Raw genomic sequence first — 21,084 nt, 5'->3', positions numbered from 1 at the left:
TAACACACGCGATGGGATGACGGGACAGACAACTAAGGACATGGGGAATTGGAGAGGACGCAAGGGATAACAGCATACCGGTATATGTTAACAGCATATACAGGTATAACAGCATATATGTTTGTGTTTAACATTCTTCTGGGGGGGGGATAGAAGAAGCGGAGGACACGGGAACTGAGGCGCACAATTATTATGCAGGTCCAAATGTATTATTCGGACTATAAGACGCACTGACTTTTTCCCCCCTCTTTATAGTCCGAAAAATACGGTAATTGAAGCAGCACAAGTAACTATTTTTGACTGGTTTATTTCATTTTTGTGGGATAAGCACAGCTATTACTGTATACAGTGGTGTGAAAAACTATTTGCCCCCTTCCTGATTTCTTATTCTTTTGCGCGTTTGTCACACTTAAATGTTTCTGCTCATCAAAAACCATTAACTATTAGTCAAAGATAACATAACTCAACACAAAATGCAGTTTTAAATGATGGTTTTTATTATTTAGTGAGAAAAAAACACTCAAAACCTACATGGCCCTGTGTGAAAAAAGAAATTGCCCCCTGAACCTAATAACTGGTTGGGCCACCCTTAGCAGCAATAACTGCAATCAAGCATTTGCGATAACTTGCAACAAGTCCTTTACAGCGCTCTGGAGGAATTTTGGCCCACTCATCTTTGCAGAATTGTTGTAATTCAGCTTTATTTGAGGGCTTTCTAGCATGAACCGCCTTTTTAACCACTTAAGGACCGTGGGCTTTACCCCCCTTAAGGACCGGCCACTTTTTTTCCATTCAGACCACTGCAGCTTTCACGGTTTATTGCTCGCTCATACAACCTACCACCTAAATGAATTTTGGCTCCTTTTCTTGACGCTAATAAAGCTTTCTTTTGGTGCTATTTGATTGCTCCTGCGATTTTTACTTATTATATTCATCAAAAAAGACATGAATTTTGGCAAAAAAATGATTTTTTTAACTTTCTGTGCTGACATTTTTCAAATAAAGTAAAATTTCTGTATACATGCAGCGCGAAAAATGTGGACAAACGTTTTTGATAAAAAAAAAACCCATTCAGTGTATATTTATTGGTTTGGGTAAAAGTTATAGCGTTTACAAACTATGGTGCAATAAGTGAATTTTCCCATTTTCCAGCATCTATGACTTTTCTGACCACCTGACATGTTTCATGAGGGGCTAGAATTCCAGGATAGTATAAATACCCCCCAAATGACCCCATTTTGGAAAGAAGACACCCCAAAGTATTCACTGAGAGGCATAGTGAGTTCATAGAAGATATTAATTTTTGTCACAAGTAAGCGGAAAATGACACTGTGACAAAAAAAAAAAAAAAAAAAGTTTCCATTTCTTCTAACTTGCGACAAAAAAAAAAATGAAATCTGCCACGGACTCACCATGCCCCTCTCTGAATACCTTGAAGTGTCTACTTTCCAAAATTGGGTCATTTGTGGGGTGTGTTTACTGTCCTCGCATTTTGGGGGGTGCTAATTTGTAAGCACCCCTGTAAAGCCTAAAGGTGCTCATTGGACATTGGGCCCCTTAGCGCAGTTAGGCTGCAAAAAAGTGCCACACGTGGTATTGCCGTACTCAGGAGAAGTAGTATAATGTGATTTGGGGTGTATTTTTACACATATCCATGCTGGGTGGGAGAAATCTCTCTGTAAATGGACAATTGTGTGTAAAAAAAAAAAAAAATCAAACAATTGTCATTTACAGAGATATTTCTCCCACCCAGCATGGGTATGTGTAAAAATACACCTCAAAACACATTATACTACTTCTCCTGAGTACGGCGGTACCACATATGTGGCACTTTTTTACACCCTAAGTACGGTAAGGGGCCCAAAGTCCAATGAGTACCTTTAGGATTTCACAGGTCATTTTGCGACATTTGGTTTCAAGACTACTCCTCACGGTTTAGGGCCCCTAAAATGCCAGGACAGTATAGGAACCCCACAAATGACCCCATTTTAAAAAGAAGACAACCCAAGGTATTCCGTTCATAGAAGATTTTATTTTTTGTCAAAAGTTAGCGGAAATTGATTTTTTTTTTCACAAAGTGTCATTGTTTACTAACTTGTGACAAAAAATAAAATCTTCTATGAACCCGCCATACACCTAACGGAATACCTTGGGTTGTCTTCTTTCTAAAATGGGGTCATTTGTGGGGTTCCTATACTGTCCTGGCATTTTAGGGGCCCTAAACCGTGAGGAGTAGTCTTGAAACCAAATGTCGCAAAATGACCTGTGAAATCCTAAAGGTACTCATTGGACTTTGGGCCCCTTACCGTACTTATGTGGCACTTTTTTACACCCTATGTGGTACCGCCGTACTCAGGAGAAGTAGTATAATGTGTTTTGAGGTGTATTTTTACACATACCCATGCTGGGTGGGAGAAATATCTCTGTAAATGGCAATTGTTTGATTTTTTTTTTTACACACAATTGTCCATTTACAGAGAGATTTCTCCCACCCAGCATGGGTATGTGTAAAAATACACCCCAAAACACATTATACTACTTCTCCTGAGTACGGCAATACCACATGTGTGACACTTTTTTGCAGCCTAGGTGCGCTAAGGGGACCAACGTCCTAATCACAGGTCATTTTGAGGCATTTGTTTTCTAGACTACTCCTCATGGTTTAGGGCCCCTAAAATGCCAGGGCAGTATAGGAACCCCACAAGTGACCCCATTTTAGAAAGAAGACACCCCAAGGTATTCCGTTAGGTGTATGGCGAGTTCATAGAAGATTTTATTTTTTGTCACAAGTTAGTAAACAATGACACTTTGTGAAAAAAAAAAATCAATTTCCGCTAACTTTTGACAAAAAATAAAATCTTCTATGAACTCGTCATACACCTAACAGAATACATTGGGGTGTCTTTTTTTATACAATACAATACAATACAATAACATTTCTATAGCGCTTTTCTCCCATAGGACTCAAAGCGCTTAGGCTCTCTCAGATTCAGTAATTAGTAGGATGAAGTATTCACACAACAAAAGTTATATTTCTGCAAATGCCAGACTGAACAGGTGGGTTTTCAGTCTGGATTTAAACACGTCCAGGGATGGGGCTGTCCTGATCTGTTGAGGTAAGGAGTTCCAAAACGTAGGGGCAGCATGACAGAAGGCTCTGGGACCAAAAGTTTCTAAGTGGACTCTGGGTATGACTAGATTATTAGAACCTGTGGATCTGAGAATGCGGGGATTGCTTCACAGCTGTAACATATCTTTCATGTATCCAGGGCCCAGATTATTCAGGGATTTAAATGTCAGTAGGCCGATCTTGAATAGGACCCTCCATTCTATAGGTAGCCAGTGAAGGGAATGCAGGACTGGCGTTATGTGGCAGTGACGGGGTTGGTTGGTTAGCAGTCTGGCAGCAGTATTCTGTATCAGCTGTAGGCGGTACAAGGCCTTTTTTGGAAGGCCAGTGTAGAGAGCATTGCAGTAGTCCAGTCGGGATGTGATGAAGGCGTGGACTAAGGTTGGCAGATCTTCTGGGGGTATGAGGTGCTTGATTTTTGCAATGTTCTTCAGGTGAAAATAGGATGATTTCACCACAGCAGAGATTTGAGTTCTGAAGTTTAAATCCCCATCAATTAGAACTCCCAGGCTACGCACATGATCAGAGCTGCGTAGATCCGTGCCTCCTATTCCCAGTGGTGAAGACTGCAAGTTAAGTTGTTTTGTTATCATGCTCTGCCCTCCAATCAGAAGGACTTCAGTTTTGTCTGCATTTAGTTTCAGCCAGTTGTCATTTATCCATTGCTGTAGTTCACGTAAGCAGGCGTTTATAGTTAGAGTTGGGTCTGTCACACCAGGCTTGAATGGGGTCAGTTTGTGGGGTTCCTATACCGCCCTGGCATTTTACGGGCCCAAAACCGTGAGTAGTCTGGAAACCAAATGTCTCAAAATGACTGTTCAGGGGTATAAGCATCTGCAAATTTTGATGACAGGTGGTCTATGAGGGGGCGAATTTTGTGGAACCGGTCATATGCAGGGTGGCCTTTTAGATGACAGGTTGTATTGGGCCTGATCTGATGGATAGGAGTGCTAGGGGGGTGACAGGAGGTGATTGATGGGTGTCTCAGGGGGTGGTTAGAGGGGAAAATAGATGCAATCAATGCACTGGGGAGGTGATCGGAAGGGGGTCTGAGGGGGATCTGAGGGTTTGGCCGAGTGATCAGGAGCCCACATGGGGCAAATTAGGGCCTGATCTGATGGGTAGGTGTGCTAGGGGGTGACAGGAGGTGATTGATGGGTGTCTCAAGGTGTGATTAGAGGGGGGAATAGATGCAAGCAATGCACTGGCGAGGTGATCAGGGCTGGGGCCTGAGGGCATTCTGAGGGTGTGGGCGGGTGACCCCTAGGGGCAGATAGGGGTCTAATCTGATAGGTAGCAGTGACAGGGGGTGATTGATGGGTAATTAGTGGGTGTTTAGGGTAGAGAATAGATGTAAACACTGCACTTGGGAGGTGATCTGACGTCAGATCTGCGGGCGTACTATTGGTGTGGGTGGGTGATCAGATTGCCCGCAAGGGGCAGGTTAGGGGCTGATTGATGAGTGGCAGTGCCAGGGGGTGATTGATGGGTGGCAGTGACAGGGGGTGATTGATGGGTGATTGACAGGTGATCAGTGGGTATTACAGGGAAGAACAGATGTAACTAATGCACTGGCGAATTGATAAGGGGGGGGGGGGTCTGAGGGCAATCTGAGCGTGTAGGCGGGTGATTGGGTGCCCGCAAGGGGCAGATTAGGGTCTGATCTGATGGGTAACAGTGACAGGTGGTGATAGGGGGTGATTGATGGGTAATTAGTGGGTGTTTAGAGGAGAGAATAGATGTAAACACTGCGCTTGGGTGGTGATCTGATGTCGGATCTGCGGGCGATCTATTGGTGTGGGTGGGTGATCAGATTGCCCGCAAGGGGCAGGTTAGGGGCTGATTGATGGGTGGCAGTGACAGGGGGTGATTGACAGGTGATCAGGGGGGATAGATGCATACAGTACACAGGGGGGGGGGGGTGTCGGGGGGGGGGGTCTGGGGAGAATCTGAGGGGTAGGGGTGTGATCAGGAGGGGGCAAAAAAAAAAATAGCGATTTGGGGCAGGGGGGGGGGGGGGGGGGGGAGAAATCAGTGTGCTTGGGTGCGACATAGGGTGGCTGCAGCCTGCCCTGGTGGTCCCTCGGACATTGGGACCACCAGGGGAGGAGGCAGCCTGTATAATACACTTTGTAAACATTACAAAGTGTATTATACACTTTGTATGCGGCGATCGCGGGGTTAACATCCCGCCGGCGCTTCCGTATGGCCGGCGGGATGTTGCGGCGGGTCAGCGGTGACAGGCGCCGGCAGATGATCGCGTCACGGATGACGCGATCGCTCCGCCCATGCCCTTACAAGGACCGCCGCCTCTGTGGGTGAGCTGGTCCTTGGGGGCTACACTTCCCGGCCGCCCCTGTGCGTTAGGCGGTCGGGAAGTGGTTAAGGTCATGCCACAACATCTCAATAGGATTCAGGTCAGGACTTTGACTAGGCCACTCCAAAGTCTTCATTTTGTTTTTCTTCAGCCATTCAGAGGTGGATTTGCTGGTGTGTTTTGGGTCATTGTCCTGCTGCAGCACCCAAGATCGCTTCAGCTTGAGTTGACGAACAGATGGCCGGACAGTCTCCTTCAGGATTTTTTGGTAGACAGTAGAATTCATGGTTCCATCTATCACAGCAAGCCTTCCAGGTCCTGAAGCAGCAAAACAACCCCAGACCATCACACTACCACCACCATATTTTACTGTTGGGTATGATGTTCTTCTGCTGAAATGCTGTGTTACTTCTACGCCAGATGTAACGGGACACGCACCTTCCAAAAAGTTCAACTTTTGTCTCGTCGGTCCACAAGGGATTTTCCCAAAAGTCTTGGCAATCATTGAGATGTTTTTTTTTAGCAAAATTGAGATGAGCCTTAATGTTCTTTTTGCTTAAAAGTGGTTTGCACCTTGGATATCTTCCATGCAGGCCGTTTTTGCCCAGTCTCTTTCTTATGGTGGAGTCGTGAACACTGACCTTAATTGAGGCAAGTGAGGCCTGCAGTTCTTTAGATGTTGTCCTGGGGTCTTTTGTGGCCTCTCGGATGAGTTTTCTCTGTGCTCTTTGGGTAATTTTGGTTGGCTGGCCACTCCTGGGAAGGTTCATCACTGTTCCATGTGTTTGCCATTTGTGGATAATGGCTCTCACTGTGGTTTGCTGGAGTCCCAAAGCTTTAGAAATGGCTTTATAACCTTTATCAGACGGATAGATTTCAATTACAGTACTTTTGTTCTCATTTGTTCCTGAATTTCTTTGGATCTTGGCATGATGTCTAGCTTTTGAGGTGCTTTTGGTCTACTTTCTGTGTCAGATAGCTCCTATTTAAGTGATTTCTTGATTGAAACACGTGCGGCAGTAATCAGGCCTGGGGGTGACTACAGAAATTGAACTCAGGTGTAATAAACCACCTTTAAGTTATTTTTTAACAAGGGGGGGGGGGGGGGGCAATCACTTTTTCACACAGGGCCATGTAGATTTGGAGGTTTTTTTCCTCACTAAATAATAAAAACCATCATTTAAAACTGCACTTTGTGTTCAATTAGGTTATCTTTGACTAATAGTTAACGGTTTTTGATGAGAAGAAACATTTAAGTGTGACAAACATGCAAAAGAATAAGAAATCAGGAAGGGGGCAAATAGTTTTTCACACCACTGTATATAATTTATGACCATTATCTGAGAAATAGAACATTTTATCATATTTTCTGTTTTAATTACAGTTTAAATCAATTAGGAGTCGGAGCATATTTTCCCAACGCAAGGTACCCAAAAATTGCTCTGACTCCACATTCCTGTTTTATATAGTACCAATATACTCCGAAGCTCTTTACAGAGTGTAGTCCGGTCTCTTAAAGGGGCACTACAATGAAAAACTGTAAAATTTGAAATACGTGCAAACATATACAAATAAGTACATTTATACTAGTGTCAAATGAGTCATAAATTACTTTTCTCCTATGTTGCTGTCACTTACAGTAGGTAGTAGACATTTGACAGAAGTGACAGGTTTTTGGCTAGTCCATCTCTTTATAGGGGATTCTGAGGGATATATTTATTTTCAAAAGCACTTAGTGAATGGCAGTTGCTCTGTCCAACTGCCCAAAAAAACTTTGTAGGTAGCAGGGAAGCTGGCCAGCATCATTGTTTAAATCCTTTTTAGGGAATATCTTTATAAGGAATAAAAGCCTTGCAGAGAATCCCGTATGAAGAGATGGACTAGTCCAAAACCTGTCACTTCTGTCAGATTTCTACTGCCTACTGTAAGTGACAGAATTATAGGAGAAAAGTAATTTATGGCTCATTTTACTCTGTAAAAAAATGTACTTATTTGCATATGTTTTCACATATTTTAAATTTTACAGTTTTTTGCTGTAGTGCCCCTTTAACTGTCACTCAGAGGAGCTTACTATCGAATCCTTACCAAAATCATATGTCCATGTAATTTTAGAGGAAAGCCAATTTACTTATTGGAAAGTTTTTGTGATGTGTGAGGTAACTGGAGTGCCCTGAAGAAACCCACGCAGACACAGGGAGAGCATACAAAGTGTGTGCAGTTAGTGCCATGGCTAGGATGCAAACCAGAGAGCCAGTGCTGCAAGGCGAGAGCGCTATCCAGTGCACCACCGTGCTCCCCTACGCGGATTGATGAAGTGCTTATATATATATAAAAAAAATAGATGACTAACTGTGTATCCGGCACCCCAACCGTGTGTCGCCTCATTGACAAATAGCGAGCCAATGCCTCAGGTGAAGGCTCTTCTCCTTCATCACTGTCCAGATTCATGGTGCCATTTGTCTATTCAAAGAGAGAAAAAGCAGAGGTGTTAGTACAACAGACAATGCTATAAAAATAAAGTTTACAGATCAGCATCACGCTACCATTAAAGGAAGCATACTTTTATACAATAGAACAATTTTCAGCAATAGGTCATGATGTACTCCGAGTTATATTTGAGCTGGTCACAGTCTAGACTGCTGTTTGTTTAGTAGCTGAACTTCATGCGAAAGGGGGGACTAAGTGGCTGTACCTTTATGTCATTGCTGTTATTTTTTGATCTGATGTGTTTATCATGAAACTTTTTGAATTATTAAAGGTTATGTTTAACCACCCTGGCGTTCTATTAAGATCGCCAGGGCGGCTGCGGGAGGTTTTTTTTTAAATAAAAAAAAAACTATTTCATGCAGCCAACTGAAAGTTGGCTGCATGAAAGCCCACTAGAGGGCGCTCCGGAGGCGTTCTTCTGATCGCCTCCGGCGGCCAAAAGTAACACGGAAGGCCGCAATGAGCGGCCTTCCGTGTTTTGCTTACTGCGTCGCCATGGCGACGAGCGGAGTGATGTCATGGACGTCAGCCGACGTCCTGACGTCAGCCGCCTCCGATCCAGCCCTTAGCGCTGGCCGTAACTATTTGTTCCGGCTGCGCAGGGCTCAGGCGGCTGGGGGGACCCTCTTTCGCCGCTGCTCGCGGCGGATCGCCGCTGCTCGCGGCGGATCGCTGCAGAGCGGCGGCGATCGGGCAGCACACACGGCTGGCAAAGTGCCGGCTGCGTGTGCTGCTCTTTATTTCATCAAAATCGGCCCAGCAGGGCCTGAGCGGCACCCTCTGGCGGTAATGGACGAGCTGAGCTCGTCCATACCGCTAAGGTGGTTAAAGAGAACCTGAGGTGTGTTTAAAGAATGTTATCTGCATACAGAGGCTGGATCTGTCTATACAGCCCAGCCTCTGTTGCTATCCCAAACCCCCCTAAGGTCCCCCTGCACTCTGCAATCCCTCATAAATCACAGCCGTGCTGTGAGGCTGTGTTTACATCTGTAGTGTCAGTCTCAGCTGCTCCCCCGCCTCCTGCCCCCTGCCCCCGTCCCTTCCCTCCAATCAGCAAGGAGGGAAGGGATGCAGGCGGGGACTGGAGTTCTGCAGGAGGCGGGGAGAGCAGCAGACTGACACTATAGAGATAAACACAGCCAGCTCTGACAAGCTGTTTGCCAGCAGCATGGCTGTGATTTATGAGGGATTGCAGAGTGCAGGGGGGCCTTAGGGGGGTTTGGGATAGCAACAGAGGCTGGGCTGTATAGGCAGATCCAGCCTCTGTATGCAGATAATATTCTCTATTATCTATAAGAGAACCTCGGGTTCTCTTTTATCTAATTCTAGAGTATGTTTTGGCCCATTTCTAAGTAAGTAAGTATAAAATCAAACTACAAGGTAAATTAATGTATCCACGCCCCCAGCGCCTAAGCATACTGAGCCCCATAGGTCAGGTGCTCATGGGAGCTCAGCCTGGGGAGGAGGAAGCTTTTGCTGAAAAATGCACAAGATTTCAGAGGCAAGGGGGCGGATAGGTGAGGAGAAAGGAGGAGAGAGGAGTGGAGTTTTCACAGGCTGAGGGGTGGAGATGCAGAGCAGCTTGCTTGTGTAATAATGACAAGCAGAATGTGGCTGCACTCATTGTATCGCAGGAAGAAATAATTATATACTGTTGAAGCTGCTTGCAGCTAGATTTACTTTGTAAACCATCTAAACTTTAGATAAGATATATAGACAAGTTACTTGCTATAGTTAGTTTTTCATCTTACATCCGCTTTGAAATAGAGTCTAAAATGCTACAAATAAAACTATTATCTAAAACCCTCAGAATATACACGAACCCTCTTTAGGCAGACATTTAGGGCTCTTTTACATTACGTACAATTATTTTGAGATTTTAAAATCTAATCCAAATCTGAATTGGAATCGCATGTAAAATCACATCAAAATATGAACTCTGATTTGCATGTAAAAAGTCCTGCATGCTGCACTTTTCTCTGCGTCTTCTTGTGTTGCTAGCATCAGGTGATAATAGGCATCGCAAATCTGAATCTTACTGTGATTTGCAGTGTAAAAGAAGCCTTACTGCGATTGCAGCTTTCTGCTTTACCCACATGCCCCATGGGTTAACAATGTCACTAATATTATAAATGTGAAAGTTTGGATGTTTCGATGGCAAAATCACAGCTTCATATTTAATGGTTAGCACAAGGTTGATAAGAGAACAGAGTAGCAGAATGTTACAGCTCCTTGTTCACACTACACACATTGCCACACTTGGTAACATGCATGCCATCATGCCAGTGCATTTAATTGGTCATATTGGATATGGTGCACTACTGACAAACACTGAGGGACCAATTTTTCTGTGCTACAAGGCCTAGGTTCTTAACACATGGTAAGTGTACCCCTGGAAGAACTTGGTGGTACTGGAGTATGTACTAGACAGTCCATTACAGAGTGTTTGGGAATTTATGGAAACCTAAATAAGTATTAATTAAATTGTTAAATAATTTTTAAAAAGCATTTAAAATACAAATCTTGAATACACCTAATAACTAGGGGGTACTTGAGATGTTATTGTTCACAATAGGGGGTAATCAGCAATCACCTTCTTTCATATAGATACTGTAATAATGGTAAGAGAATGGGGTGTTCATTACAACACAGTGAATTAACGTATATACGGTAATTTTAAGTGCGTGGGTTATGGAGATTCCAGCACTGGTATTGGAGCATAAGGGAAAAAATAGAGAACCAGTATATGCTGCTCAGTACTGCAGGTTTATTACTGAAATATAACACCACATACCCATTATTATGCAAAAAGTGTCAGTCAACTGGCACTGTAATTAAAGTTTTTCTTATGCCACTTGACTGACACTTTTTGCAGAATAATGTTCTTTTTTTCTTATATTGCAATACAATGCCTGGCTATCTGTGCTGATAATGAAAGTGGGGCCTAAAGCCCCATCTACACTGTAAGGATATACGTGATGATGATGATGTATATGGTAATATGCAGAATATAGCCGCCGTATGGTATCGCATGGAAGCTATAGGTTTCATTTTTCTGCCTATGTCATGTGTACGTCTGATCGAAGCCAGCTGGCTTCAGGGTAATTGGTCACCTGGCCAGAGGAAACTGAATGCTAATGTGATGGTCTGTATGACAATATGAAGTACTTTGAGTTTCTGTATGCAGTTCCCCTGAGAGTGGGTCACTGCTAATTGGATTGTCTGCATAGCTTTTGAACTCTGTGACATGTAGACACCCAATTGTCCCAAAATACAATCGGACTAATTGAGTCTGCCAACTTCATAGGCTATCAGGAAACTCTGGAATTTACATATGACAGCCTGATGGAATGTTGAAAAGCCTTGCTCAAAGTTGTCACCAATGTGTTTGTCACCCGTAACCGGGGGCAGGAAAAGCCTTGACATTTGCATGTCACAGCTAGCCCAGATGTGACAGGGGGCTCGGCAGACGGTGATGTCACACTTTGGGGAAATTGCATTAGATTGTGGGACTGAACATCCATTGCCCGGGGCAACACTTGGGACTATAAGAACCAGCCTGGGACAGTCACAGATCATCTTCTCTTGGAGGTAGCGAATAGGTAGGGAGGATCCCGATCGAAATCGCAAACTGCGTTCTCCCACCAACCACGTTCTAACGTACGCTGGTAACGTTATTTCCCTTTTATTTTTGAAACTTGTCTTGTGTGTATCTTTGTAAACTTGTATCGTGGTAACTTTTTACTTTGTTTTTTTAAGTCTTTTGTATATATTTTCTGCATTGTTCCACTTTTTTTCCCTGGAATATTAAATCGTTATTTAATAAGTTTGACTTCTGCTGTACTAAACTAACACTCATAGCCTAGTAGAAGAGACTGAAGTGTAACTGTGTATATGTCCATGCCAAATTGTATGATTGAGCGAGTAGCTCGACATAGTGAGGCGTGTCTAGCAACAGCTAGCGGTGGCAGTGAGAAGTGTTTGAGGGGGTCACAGCCTTGTGTTAGCTCAACCAAGGCTGCTTTCCCTCTCGATCTGGTCAAACCCGCAGTCGGGAACCGTATACGCAGGTGTGCCACGGGCCGGTTCCTGACATACACCATACAATTTTTTGTCCAATTCGATTCAATCCGACATGTCCGATCGGAATTAGATTCAATTTGCCATTGCAAAACAATGGCAAACTGAATCTAATCAAATCAGGATCGGACATGTCGGATTGAATCAAATCGAATCAGTGAATCGGACAAATAGTGTGAATGGGTCTTTATAAATCAAAATGCTGCATGTTTAACCTTTTCGGGACCGTGTGCATTAGATTATACGCCACACTTGTGGCTGTTCTAGCCTGATGCGGCGTAGAATCTACGCCGGCCCGCAGTTTCCACTCCCGACGCGATCGTGCGCACCCGGAGGGGGAGATTAAGCTGTCATATGAAAGCCGACATCTCCCCCGAGTGATCAGCAGCCATCGCGTATGGCTGATGATCACTACAATCGCCGTCCGATCATAGTGATCAGTTTGACAGCTGCGGCGGCAGGGGGGAAAAGAAGAGGATGCACTCACCTCCCTGCCGTTCCCGCGACGATCGGCGTCCGCCTCCGCTCTGGCCGGCATCTCCGCTCCGTCTGACATCAGCCCTGGGTCCCGGCTTGATGACGTCATCCAGCCGCGACCCGGAACTGATCGTCAGACAGAACGGAGATGCTGGCCGGAGAAGAGGGTCCCGTGCGGCTCATTGCTGGAGCCTGGAAGGTGAGTGAAGGCTGCTTGCAGAAGGGGGGGCACAGGCCACTATGGGGGGACACAAATCCAGCCAGCCACAGACAGGATCCGGCCGCCTGACCCCCCCAAACACGCGCACCCCCCTCCCGCGTAAAATGCCTGGTCCTTAAGGGGGGGGTAGGCGGCTGGTCCCGAAAAGGTTAAGTAAAGCACTGTGCCAGGGAGCTGCAGTATGTAGGTACAGGCCAGCCAGCAAAATGGCTTGTGATGTGTGCAAAGCTTCCCTTTGCTGCACTACTGTACAAAACTTAAAATGGTTGTTTCGTTAGGCTTAAGTAGAGGAAATGTGGATGGGAGGGTGGATAGGGAGAGGGGCAATATTGCACTTGGGAGGGATACCCTGAGTTCAGATTTCTACAACAGGTATCACAGACAGCAATAAAACATCAATTATTCTAAACCCCCAGAAAGCTGCACATAAAAAAAAAACCTTGTCTGGATATCTTCTTCAGCGCCAGTACTTGGCTACCATTCCATCGACATACTAAATATTTTAACGCTTCAAATACAATTTACTTTACAAAAATGTTCTGGTTGGCAAAAATTCTTAATGTTTCAGTCACAGTTCTTTTTGCTCACCTCCACAATTTGGTTCTCAGGATTTATAAGCTGGACTTGAGGCACATTCATACTAACTGCACTGCCACCATCTCCCTATAAAAAGGAGAAAAAAAACCAATTACAGGTATGTTCTGCAAGTAAAATGGTGCGAGATGACAAGGACGCTGAGGCCGGTTTTACATATGTTACTAGCGGGATGATGCGGTACAAGCACCTCAGAAACCAGCCTTCATATGACCCTGTACCACTGTGCGGCGACAGAGTCATATGCATACCGCCGCCTCCCACTCAGTGACATACTCGCTGCTGCTGCGCAGGAAGTAGGTCACTGGGATTCCTGTTGGCCCACGCATGCATGCCACACCGCACCAACACCGTTAATACATACGGCATCGCCCATTGGCTTACATTGCTGCATAATCAGTGCGGTAAGCACAGATCATGCAGCAGCATGATGCAGACTTAATAACAGGAATGAGGCGGTTTGCATACTTCCAGCGCACCACCCTGCATCGCGTGAAGTGTGCAGGTCTCCATAAACTTGCATGGCACTTGCGGTGGGGAAGCGTAATGCGGGGCAACCCAGGGCAAAAGTGGAAAAGTGGCCTCAATATGGATGAGGTCCACTAGTCTCACAGAAAGATAGTAATTGCAGAGATTGTGTTTTTGTACTCTCTACCATAATGCAGGCAAGGGATCAAAAGTAAGGCTCACCTGTAATGCCGAAGTAGAGTAGGACATTGGCCGAGGTGCACTTGGTGGATTTGGGAGGCGAAGAGTTTTATGCCGTTTTAAGCGTTCACATAGCAAACTGTAGATAGCACTGTAGTTGTCATAAGCATCGGTCCTCAATGACTTGTTGGGGAATAAAAGAAAAAAGGATTCATAAATACCCAAAAAGACACAAAAGATGTAAAACAAGGTGGAACCTTGTATGGTAGTTGGATAGTTGGAGAATGCTATTGCTTTGTGGACAGTGCTGTGTGCAGTGGGTTAGGACCTCATGTCTAGACTTATAGTGGTGTGGCAAATTAGTACTGTGTATCAATATTTACAGAAAACAGGACATTCATTTGGACTGTGTTACAGGGGAAGGGTGAAGTATTTACAAATCCAATAGTTCAAATGGCTTATTATAGCTACCACAGTAAGCTGGCAAATAGAACTGAATGTGGCAGCATCTATGCACAATAAGGTCATGTGGGTTACTAACTAAAGATCAGCCACAAGGTGGCTAATTAATGCAGGGATCACACTGCAATCTGAGTTTATGAATAGATTTTGAGACATTTTCCAAAAAATACAATAGGCAGTTGTATGCATTTACGGTAAATGGGTAAGTCCACAGCTGCCAAATACATTTTTATACAAAAATGCAAATGCACGTGGAGGAAGAAAAAAACAAAAACAAAGCAGCAACCATTACCAATGCGAGTGGGGCTGCCTGTTCTAATACATTGCTACAAAAAAAAACGAAACAAAAAAACAGAAAACAAAAACCAAAAGACACTTGTGTGTTCCCTGCCTACAATGGATAATTTTTTTGACCTACTACAGTGAGTGCCATTAGAGGTGAGAAGTACAGTAGATATTCATGATTATTTGTGCATTATTAAATTTAATGAAGTACATAGTTTTGGTTTTAGTTACAGTATTTTATTTAAAAAAAAAAAAAAAGGATGTGATGACTGGCAAATTTTTCAAACTCTATAATGGAAAATCGTACTAAGACAATACCACTCAATTTTGAAACTGAGAATTTTATGAAAAACATACGCTCATTTTGAATTCTTGTGTCAGAAACACTTCATAAAAATGGGACAACTAATTAGGTTAATTGGCAACACAAGCCGGGACATAACTTACAAAGAATTTAGGAATTTCATCATCTACTGTACAACATCATTAAAACCTTGAAAACTCTCTGTATACAAGAGAAAAGCCTGAACCGCAATACTAAATGGTCATGATCTTCAGACCCTCAGGAAACCCGGCACTAAAAACAGACAAGGCCATGAAGTGGACTTCACTGCATGGGCTCAGAAACACTACTGAAAAACACTAAACATTCTGTTGTTGCATCCACAATTGTAAATTGCAACTCAACCATGAAAAGAAAGAAAACCGTAGTATCTCAATTATCCAGAACTCAGTTAATCAGCATCCACTTCTCTTGAATATGTTCCAGTTACATCACCAGATGCTGATGTAATGTCTAAACCCTCTAACCCCAACTGTAACAGTTACATAAAGTTAGTGAAGTTCATTAACGTGTACCTGGTAGAATATCAGTTCAAAAACCAGGTACTTACCAAAGAAGGAAACACCTGGATCCTGTAGAGGCTTTCCATGCAGTCCCCTGGACCATTATTGCTGCTTGCGGGCCTCCAAAAAAATCCCACCAGAGCTTGTCCGATTACGAATCCAGGCCACACTCCTCTTCATACAAGAGTGCGGCGATGCTACGCCTCCGCAAGTACAGCTGCACCTGTGAAGTAAGCCGAATCGGCTCTGTGCTGCTGCGTGGGCACAACCGTTGTGCTCATGGATAAAGAGGAGCATGGTCCGCATATTCCAGAGGGTCCAGCGAATGGTAGGAGCAAGGACGACACAAGAAGCCTCTATAGGATTCAGAGGCTTCCCTCTTCTTAAATAAGTATCTGTTTTTTGCCCCGAGATTCACCACGGGTTCACTTTAATAAAGTTTATTAACTGCCAATTAACTACAATTAAACACTTAATTCACAAATGTTATTTTATATTACACAGTAATAAAACTGTGTTATATTATATCGGTCTCTGACTTGAAGGATACCCAACTCAAAGCATAGCTACCCAAGGTAAGCACAGAGTAGAGTTATGACCATGTTGGATTCGCATAACTCTGTGCGTTGTCCATTCCTCTCTCCTGGCTGCCTAAAGTAAAATTGTGATGATGGCCCCTCCCACCCAGTTTCTATACCACATTATTTCTAGATCTGAGATTTATCAGTACACTATCTGCTGTGGCTGGATAGTGCACTGGTTAAGGACTCTGCCTCTGGCACAGGAGACCTTGGTTCGAACCTCGGCTCTTCCTGTTCAGTAAGCCAGTACCTATTCAGTAGAAGACCTTGGGCAAGACTCCCTAACACTATTACCTATAGAGCGCCCTATTGGCTGCAGCTCTGGTGCTTTGAGTCCGCCAGGAGAAAAGCACAATATAAATGTTATTTGCCTCTTCCTGCCTGAAAATTTGACTTTAAGTCAAGATTTTAAATAGGGATTACGGGGCCTGGAGAAATGGGGGTAGTAAGTGATAACGCACAGAGATATGTAGACCCAGCAGGGACATACCTCTGTGCTTGTAGCCTTGTCTCAGGTCAGGCGTGGTTTAATTTGCCATTTTAAAACAGCAATTCACTAACAACCAGAAACCACATCTGTCCGGCATCTACCAATCCACATTAGTGCTGAATAAATGAGATTCTACTATATAAATATGATCTTCACCTGAAGAGTCCGGTCTTTGTCTAATCCCATATCCACCATAGTCAGTACAACTTGATCATTAATAGGCTCCCTCTGCCTCTCCATCTTCACGTGCTGACATTCTGCTATTAACTGAAAAACACAAAAAAAAACTAAGAACATTATGGAAAGAAAAGGGCACTTGTTCTGTGCTGGATACCGTAAACAAACTATTATGCACTTATATAGAACTACAGAGCTTTGCAGGGTACCAAACCATGGCACTAAAGCCTGAGTACAAGGAAGTTAACACAAAAGCATGAGGTACCTGATCCCTCGTGTGACATGTCTGGGCTAAGGCTGGCAGATGCGCTGTTCCTATGTGGGATGGGCAAGAGATAAGTGGAAAGAACAATGCTCTCAGCCATCAGACGAAGTGATGCTCACCAAGCGGCCGAGAGGGGTCAGTGGCGGCTAACGATCGCCTTGGCAAAGTTTCATCTAGTGTGTGTACAGGGCTTGACTGTCCCTCAGAGGGACCTAATTCTCATAATAGCCAATAGTGTAATGTCCCTACCAAAGTTTAAGGCCAATTTTGGGTGGTAAGAAAGGAACAACTTCAGAGGTTATAATTCTTGCCTGCTCTACTCAAAACAATTACTGATAAGGGTATCATTTTAACACATTTTATGCACATTTAAAGAGAACCCGAGGTGGATCTTCGGGTGGCAGATGGGACAGAGGCATGTTGTCTGCTTAATGACATGGCTGTGTCCCTCAACTGCCGCTCTCTGCCCCCCCCCCCCCACACACACACACACACACACTGTGCTACAGCCCCTCGAGTTTAGCCACAAGATTTGTTACTAACTGAGGTAAACACAGGGGAGAGGGACTCCCTGTTCAAAACACCCGCCAAGGATGTACCTACAGAGTTTCCTGAGCTGCCATTGGGCAGCTCTCTTCCTGGCCACGCCTCCTGCCGCTCCCCCTATAGGTCAGGACAGTGAAAGTGGGCCATTGCAGCCCACGGGAGTGGTGGGGAGAGGCTGTTTTTGCGGCTCCCTAATCCGCTCAGCCCTGCGGATCAGGTAGCCTACTTTTTTTTTTTGCCCACCTCAGGCTCTCTTTAAAAAAACTATTACATAAAGACTGTAAGCATATATGCTAGCTGAAAAGCCAATAACACAGACATAGCCATAGCTAACAAAGGACTCTCTTGTACTTTCCTCATACTCAGACATGAACCTTGCACTTTTTAGCACTTAAAATCACTGCGAATCCAAATCCTGTGGAAGCAATGTACAAGGTGTCATCTGATCACTGCTCCATGTCTGACTTCAATGAAATTTGTCTTTGCTCTAAAATTGCCCCCCCCCCCCCCTTAAGTATATGAAGCAAGACTCATTGTGCACCCCTTCCAGATTCACTAAGCTGCTCCCTTTAGCCAGCTATCACCACAAATAATGATGTGATATTATTGGCAGAAATAGTGGGGCTGCGATCTTCAAATAACAGAGCAGCGTTTTCAGTGGAAGATCTGAAACTACAGTTCAGGGCCTCTGTGGCCGAAGTTTTATACTTATTCCCCAAACAAATCATTTTTTTATTTCAGTTGCAAATCAGCAATGTAAAAGTTGACAGTGGGAGGCATGGCAAATGTGCCCTGGGAACCAACAGTTACTCCAACATACTAACGCAGCACTGCACAGTGTAACCCATGAGAGACTTAAAACATGCCTTAAACAATGGTCCAATCATAAATAATAAGTAAAGAAATACATCCAAATCTATAAATAGTCATTTTTGGCGCATGCTCTCTAAGTTACATTTATGCTGACCATATGTGTCTTAATTTTGCACTAATTATTTCTGTTTCACTAGAATGTGTTATTTGAGTTTAGAAAAATACTCTTAACATTTAAAATGTTCACGATTGATATTTTCAGCTTTATACAAAATTCAAATGCAATTAAGAAAATCTCCCGTTGCATCATAGATCGTCCCAAAATAAATGTCCCATTCCTCTCAAGTCTAGGTGCTTTTATCCAAAAGTTTTGACCTTCCTTTATGATTTCGTCAAAATGACATCAAAACAAAAATCTCACTCCAAAATCTGACCTTCCAAATACGCAATTACTGTATATTCTCAAGTAAAAGACAGTTTTTGGGAGCAAAAAAGTGACCAAAAAGTGTGGATGTTGGCTTATACTTGAGTCACTAACGCAGAGTTAAGTGGCAATGGCTAAATCTACCCCCCCCCCCCCCCTATGCAGAGTAGTGATGCCTGTGTGTGTGGTAGCACTTACCCTCTCAAAATCGAGGTCCTGCTCACCCTGACACATCCACTTGTGTTTACAGATCTGCTCCATTGACAGACGCCTAGTGGGCTCCAAAACCAGCATGTGTCGGATAAGGTGTTCACATTCTGAGGAAAAGATCAACGTGATAACATTACAACGAGACTGATTTTTTTTCCCCTTAATTTCCCAGGTAGACAAGGACCATATATATGCAGCACTGTGCTAACATTTGTGGCACTTGATAAAGAATGCTGTGTAGTGAGGATGATTTAAGAAATAACCTTATTTATACATCAACTGCTTCCAGATTGTGCTAGGCCCTGTTTGGGAGCAGTTATCCCTGCTAGGGCGCATATTTCAACTTCCTGACGCGTGCTCCAGCTGCTACCCGCTAGTCTCCCGCCATCAGAAGCTCACTTGCCCTGCTGTCAATTCAGAAGACACATTGCTCACGCCCTTTCTAAAAGACATAACTGGATTAAAGGGGAACTGAAGAGAGAGGTATATGGAGGCTGCCATGTTTATTTCCTTTTAAGCAATACCAGTTGCCTGGCAGCTCTGCTGATCCTCTGCTTCTAATACTATTAGCCATAGCCCCTGAAATAGCACGCAGCAGATCAGGTGCTTAAGACTTTAAAGTCAGATCTGACAAGACTAGCTGCATGCTTGTTTCTGGTGTTATTCAGATACTACTGCAGAGAAATAGACCAGCAGGACTGCCAGGCAACTGGTATTGATTAAAAGGAAATAAATATGGCAGCCTCCGTATACCTCTTACTTCAGTTCCCCTTTAAGCTAAATGTTACATGGGATAGCCTTTTCTATGTCAGGACATAAGACAATTCCAATTCAGAATTAGGGATGGCCCAGCTTAGGAGAACTCATGGAGAAGAACGTGATCAGTTTGATCAGCTGATAGATTTGTAAGGCTCTGATTTGCTGGTCATGATCATGTGTTAAACCAGGAAGTCATCACAGCAAATCAGAGCGTTACAAATCTATCAGCTGATCAGACTGATCACATGCTTCTCCATGAGTTCTCCTAGGCTAGGCCATCCCTATTCAGAATCAAGCAAAATAAGGCTGACCTTACACTTCTTTCCAAAAGATTTGATCACTTGACAGGAATCTATTGCCTTAAAGGGTAACTGAAGTTAGAAGAATATGAAGGCTGTCATGTTTATTTCCTTTTAAATAATACCAGTTGCCTGGCAGCCCTGCTAATCGTTTGGGCTACAGTAGTGTCTTAACACTAGAAACAAACATGCAGCTAATCTTGTCAAATCTGACAACGTCGTAAACCCCTGATCTGCTGCATGCTTGTTCAGGGTCTATAGCTTAAAGTATTAGAGGCATTGGATCAGCAGGATAGCCAAGAAACTGGCATTGCTTAAAAGGAAATGCATATAGCAGCCTCTATATCCCTCCCGCTTAAGTTGCCCTTGACAACACACAATAAATTAACTTTCAAGAGGCATCATTAGACAGATCACTCTCCGATCAAATCTGATCAGAGAGGGATCTATTGCCCTCCCATACACTGCATACCAAATGCAGTTACCACCACACAATCGATCGAGCATTTGCGACTGAGATATTACAGCAATCCCGACTGATCCTTTCAACCACTTTTTGCCAGAAATCGTTTGAAAAATAAATTGTCCAATACGATAAAATGAATGGACTGAAAGGTGGATCGGTCGGCATAATCGAGTGATGTATGGGCACCCTTATAGTGGATAAGGAGGAAGAATAAATACCTACTACAAGATCAATTTACAATTGGGGAGTGATTGATTGCATGCCATATCCGTGTGTTATCAACCACAAGAATTGCTTAGTAGTGCTCGTTACTGAACTGTATTTTTCTAGATTATAAACCATAATCCAGCCAAGGTCAAACAGGGTTTACAAGACTGTACATAGATGCCGTAACCAGAGGTACTTAATGCCAGCAGCAATAAGGAAATCAATGAGGTAATTGATTATAGTAATTTTACATAACCTGTGATTAGATTTAAGTTTTGTCACATGTCTTGTGAACATTTTG

At 43.7% G+C, this 21,084-nt stretch overlaps 1 protein-coding gene across 2 annotated transcripts in view; it reads right to left on the bottom strand.

Annotated features, from left to right (window-relative positions):
* The window catches only part of SIK3 (SIK family kinase 3), a 251,466-nt gene that overhangs the window by 68,734 nt on the left and 161,648 nt on the right, over nucleotides 1-21,084 (bottom strand). For both annotated transcript variants that reach the window (XM_068240911.1, XM_068240912.1), the window contains exons 7-11: nucleotides 19,041-19,159; nucleotides 16,774-16,884; nucleotides 13,996-14,136; nucleotides 13,300-13,374; nucleotides 7,798-7,907 (exon numbers count right to left, since the gene is read on the bottom strand). In XM_068240911.1, the coding sequence (XP_068097012.1) occupies nucleotides 7,798-7,907; nucleotides 13,300-13,374; nucleotides 13,996-14,136; nucleotides 16,774-16,884; nucleotides 19,041-19,159 (556 nt within the window). The remainder of the gene's footprint in view (nucleotides 1-7,797; nucleotides 7,908-13,299; nucleotides 13,375-13,995; nucleotides 14,137-16,773; nucleotides 16,885-19,040; nucleotides 19,160-21,084) is intronic.

Source organism: Hyperolius riggenbachi, chromosome 6, assembly GCF_040937935.1.
Source record: "Hyperolius riggenbachi isolate aHypRig1 chromosome 6, aHypRig1.pri, whole genome shotgun sequence".
Lineage (NCBI taxonomy): Eukaryota > Metazoa > Chordata > Amphibia > Anura > Hyperoliidae > Hyperolius > Hyperolius riggenbachi.
The sequence above is the reverse complement of the archived record's forward strand: the minus strand, read 5'-3'. Positions and strand labels throughout refer to the sequence as shown.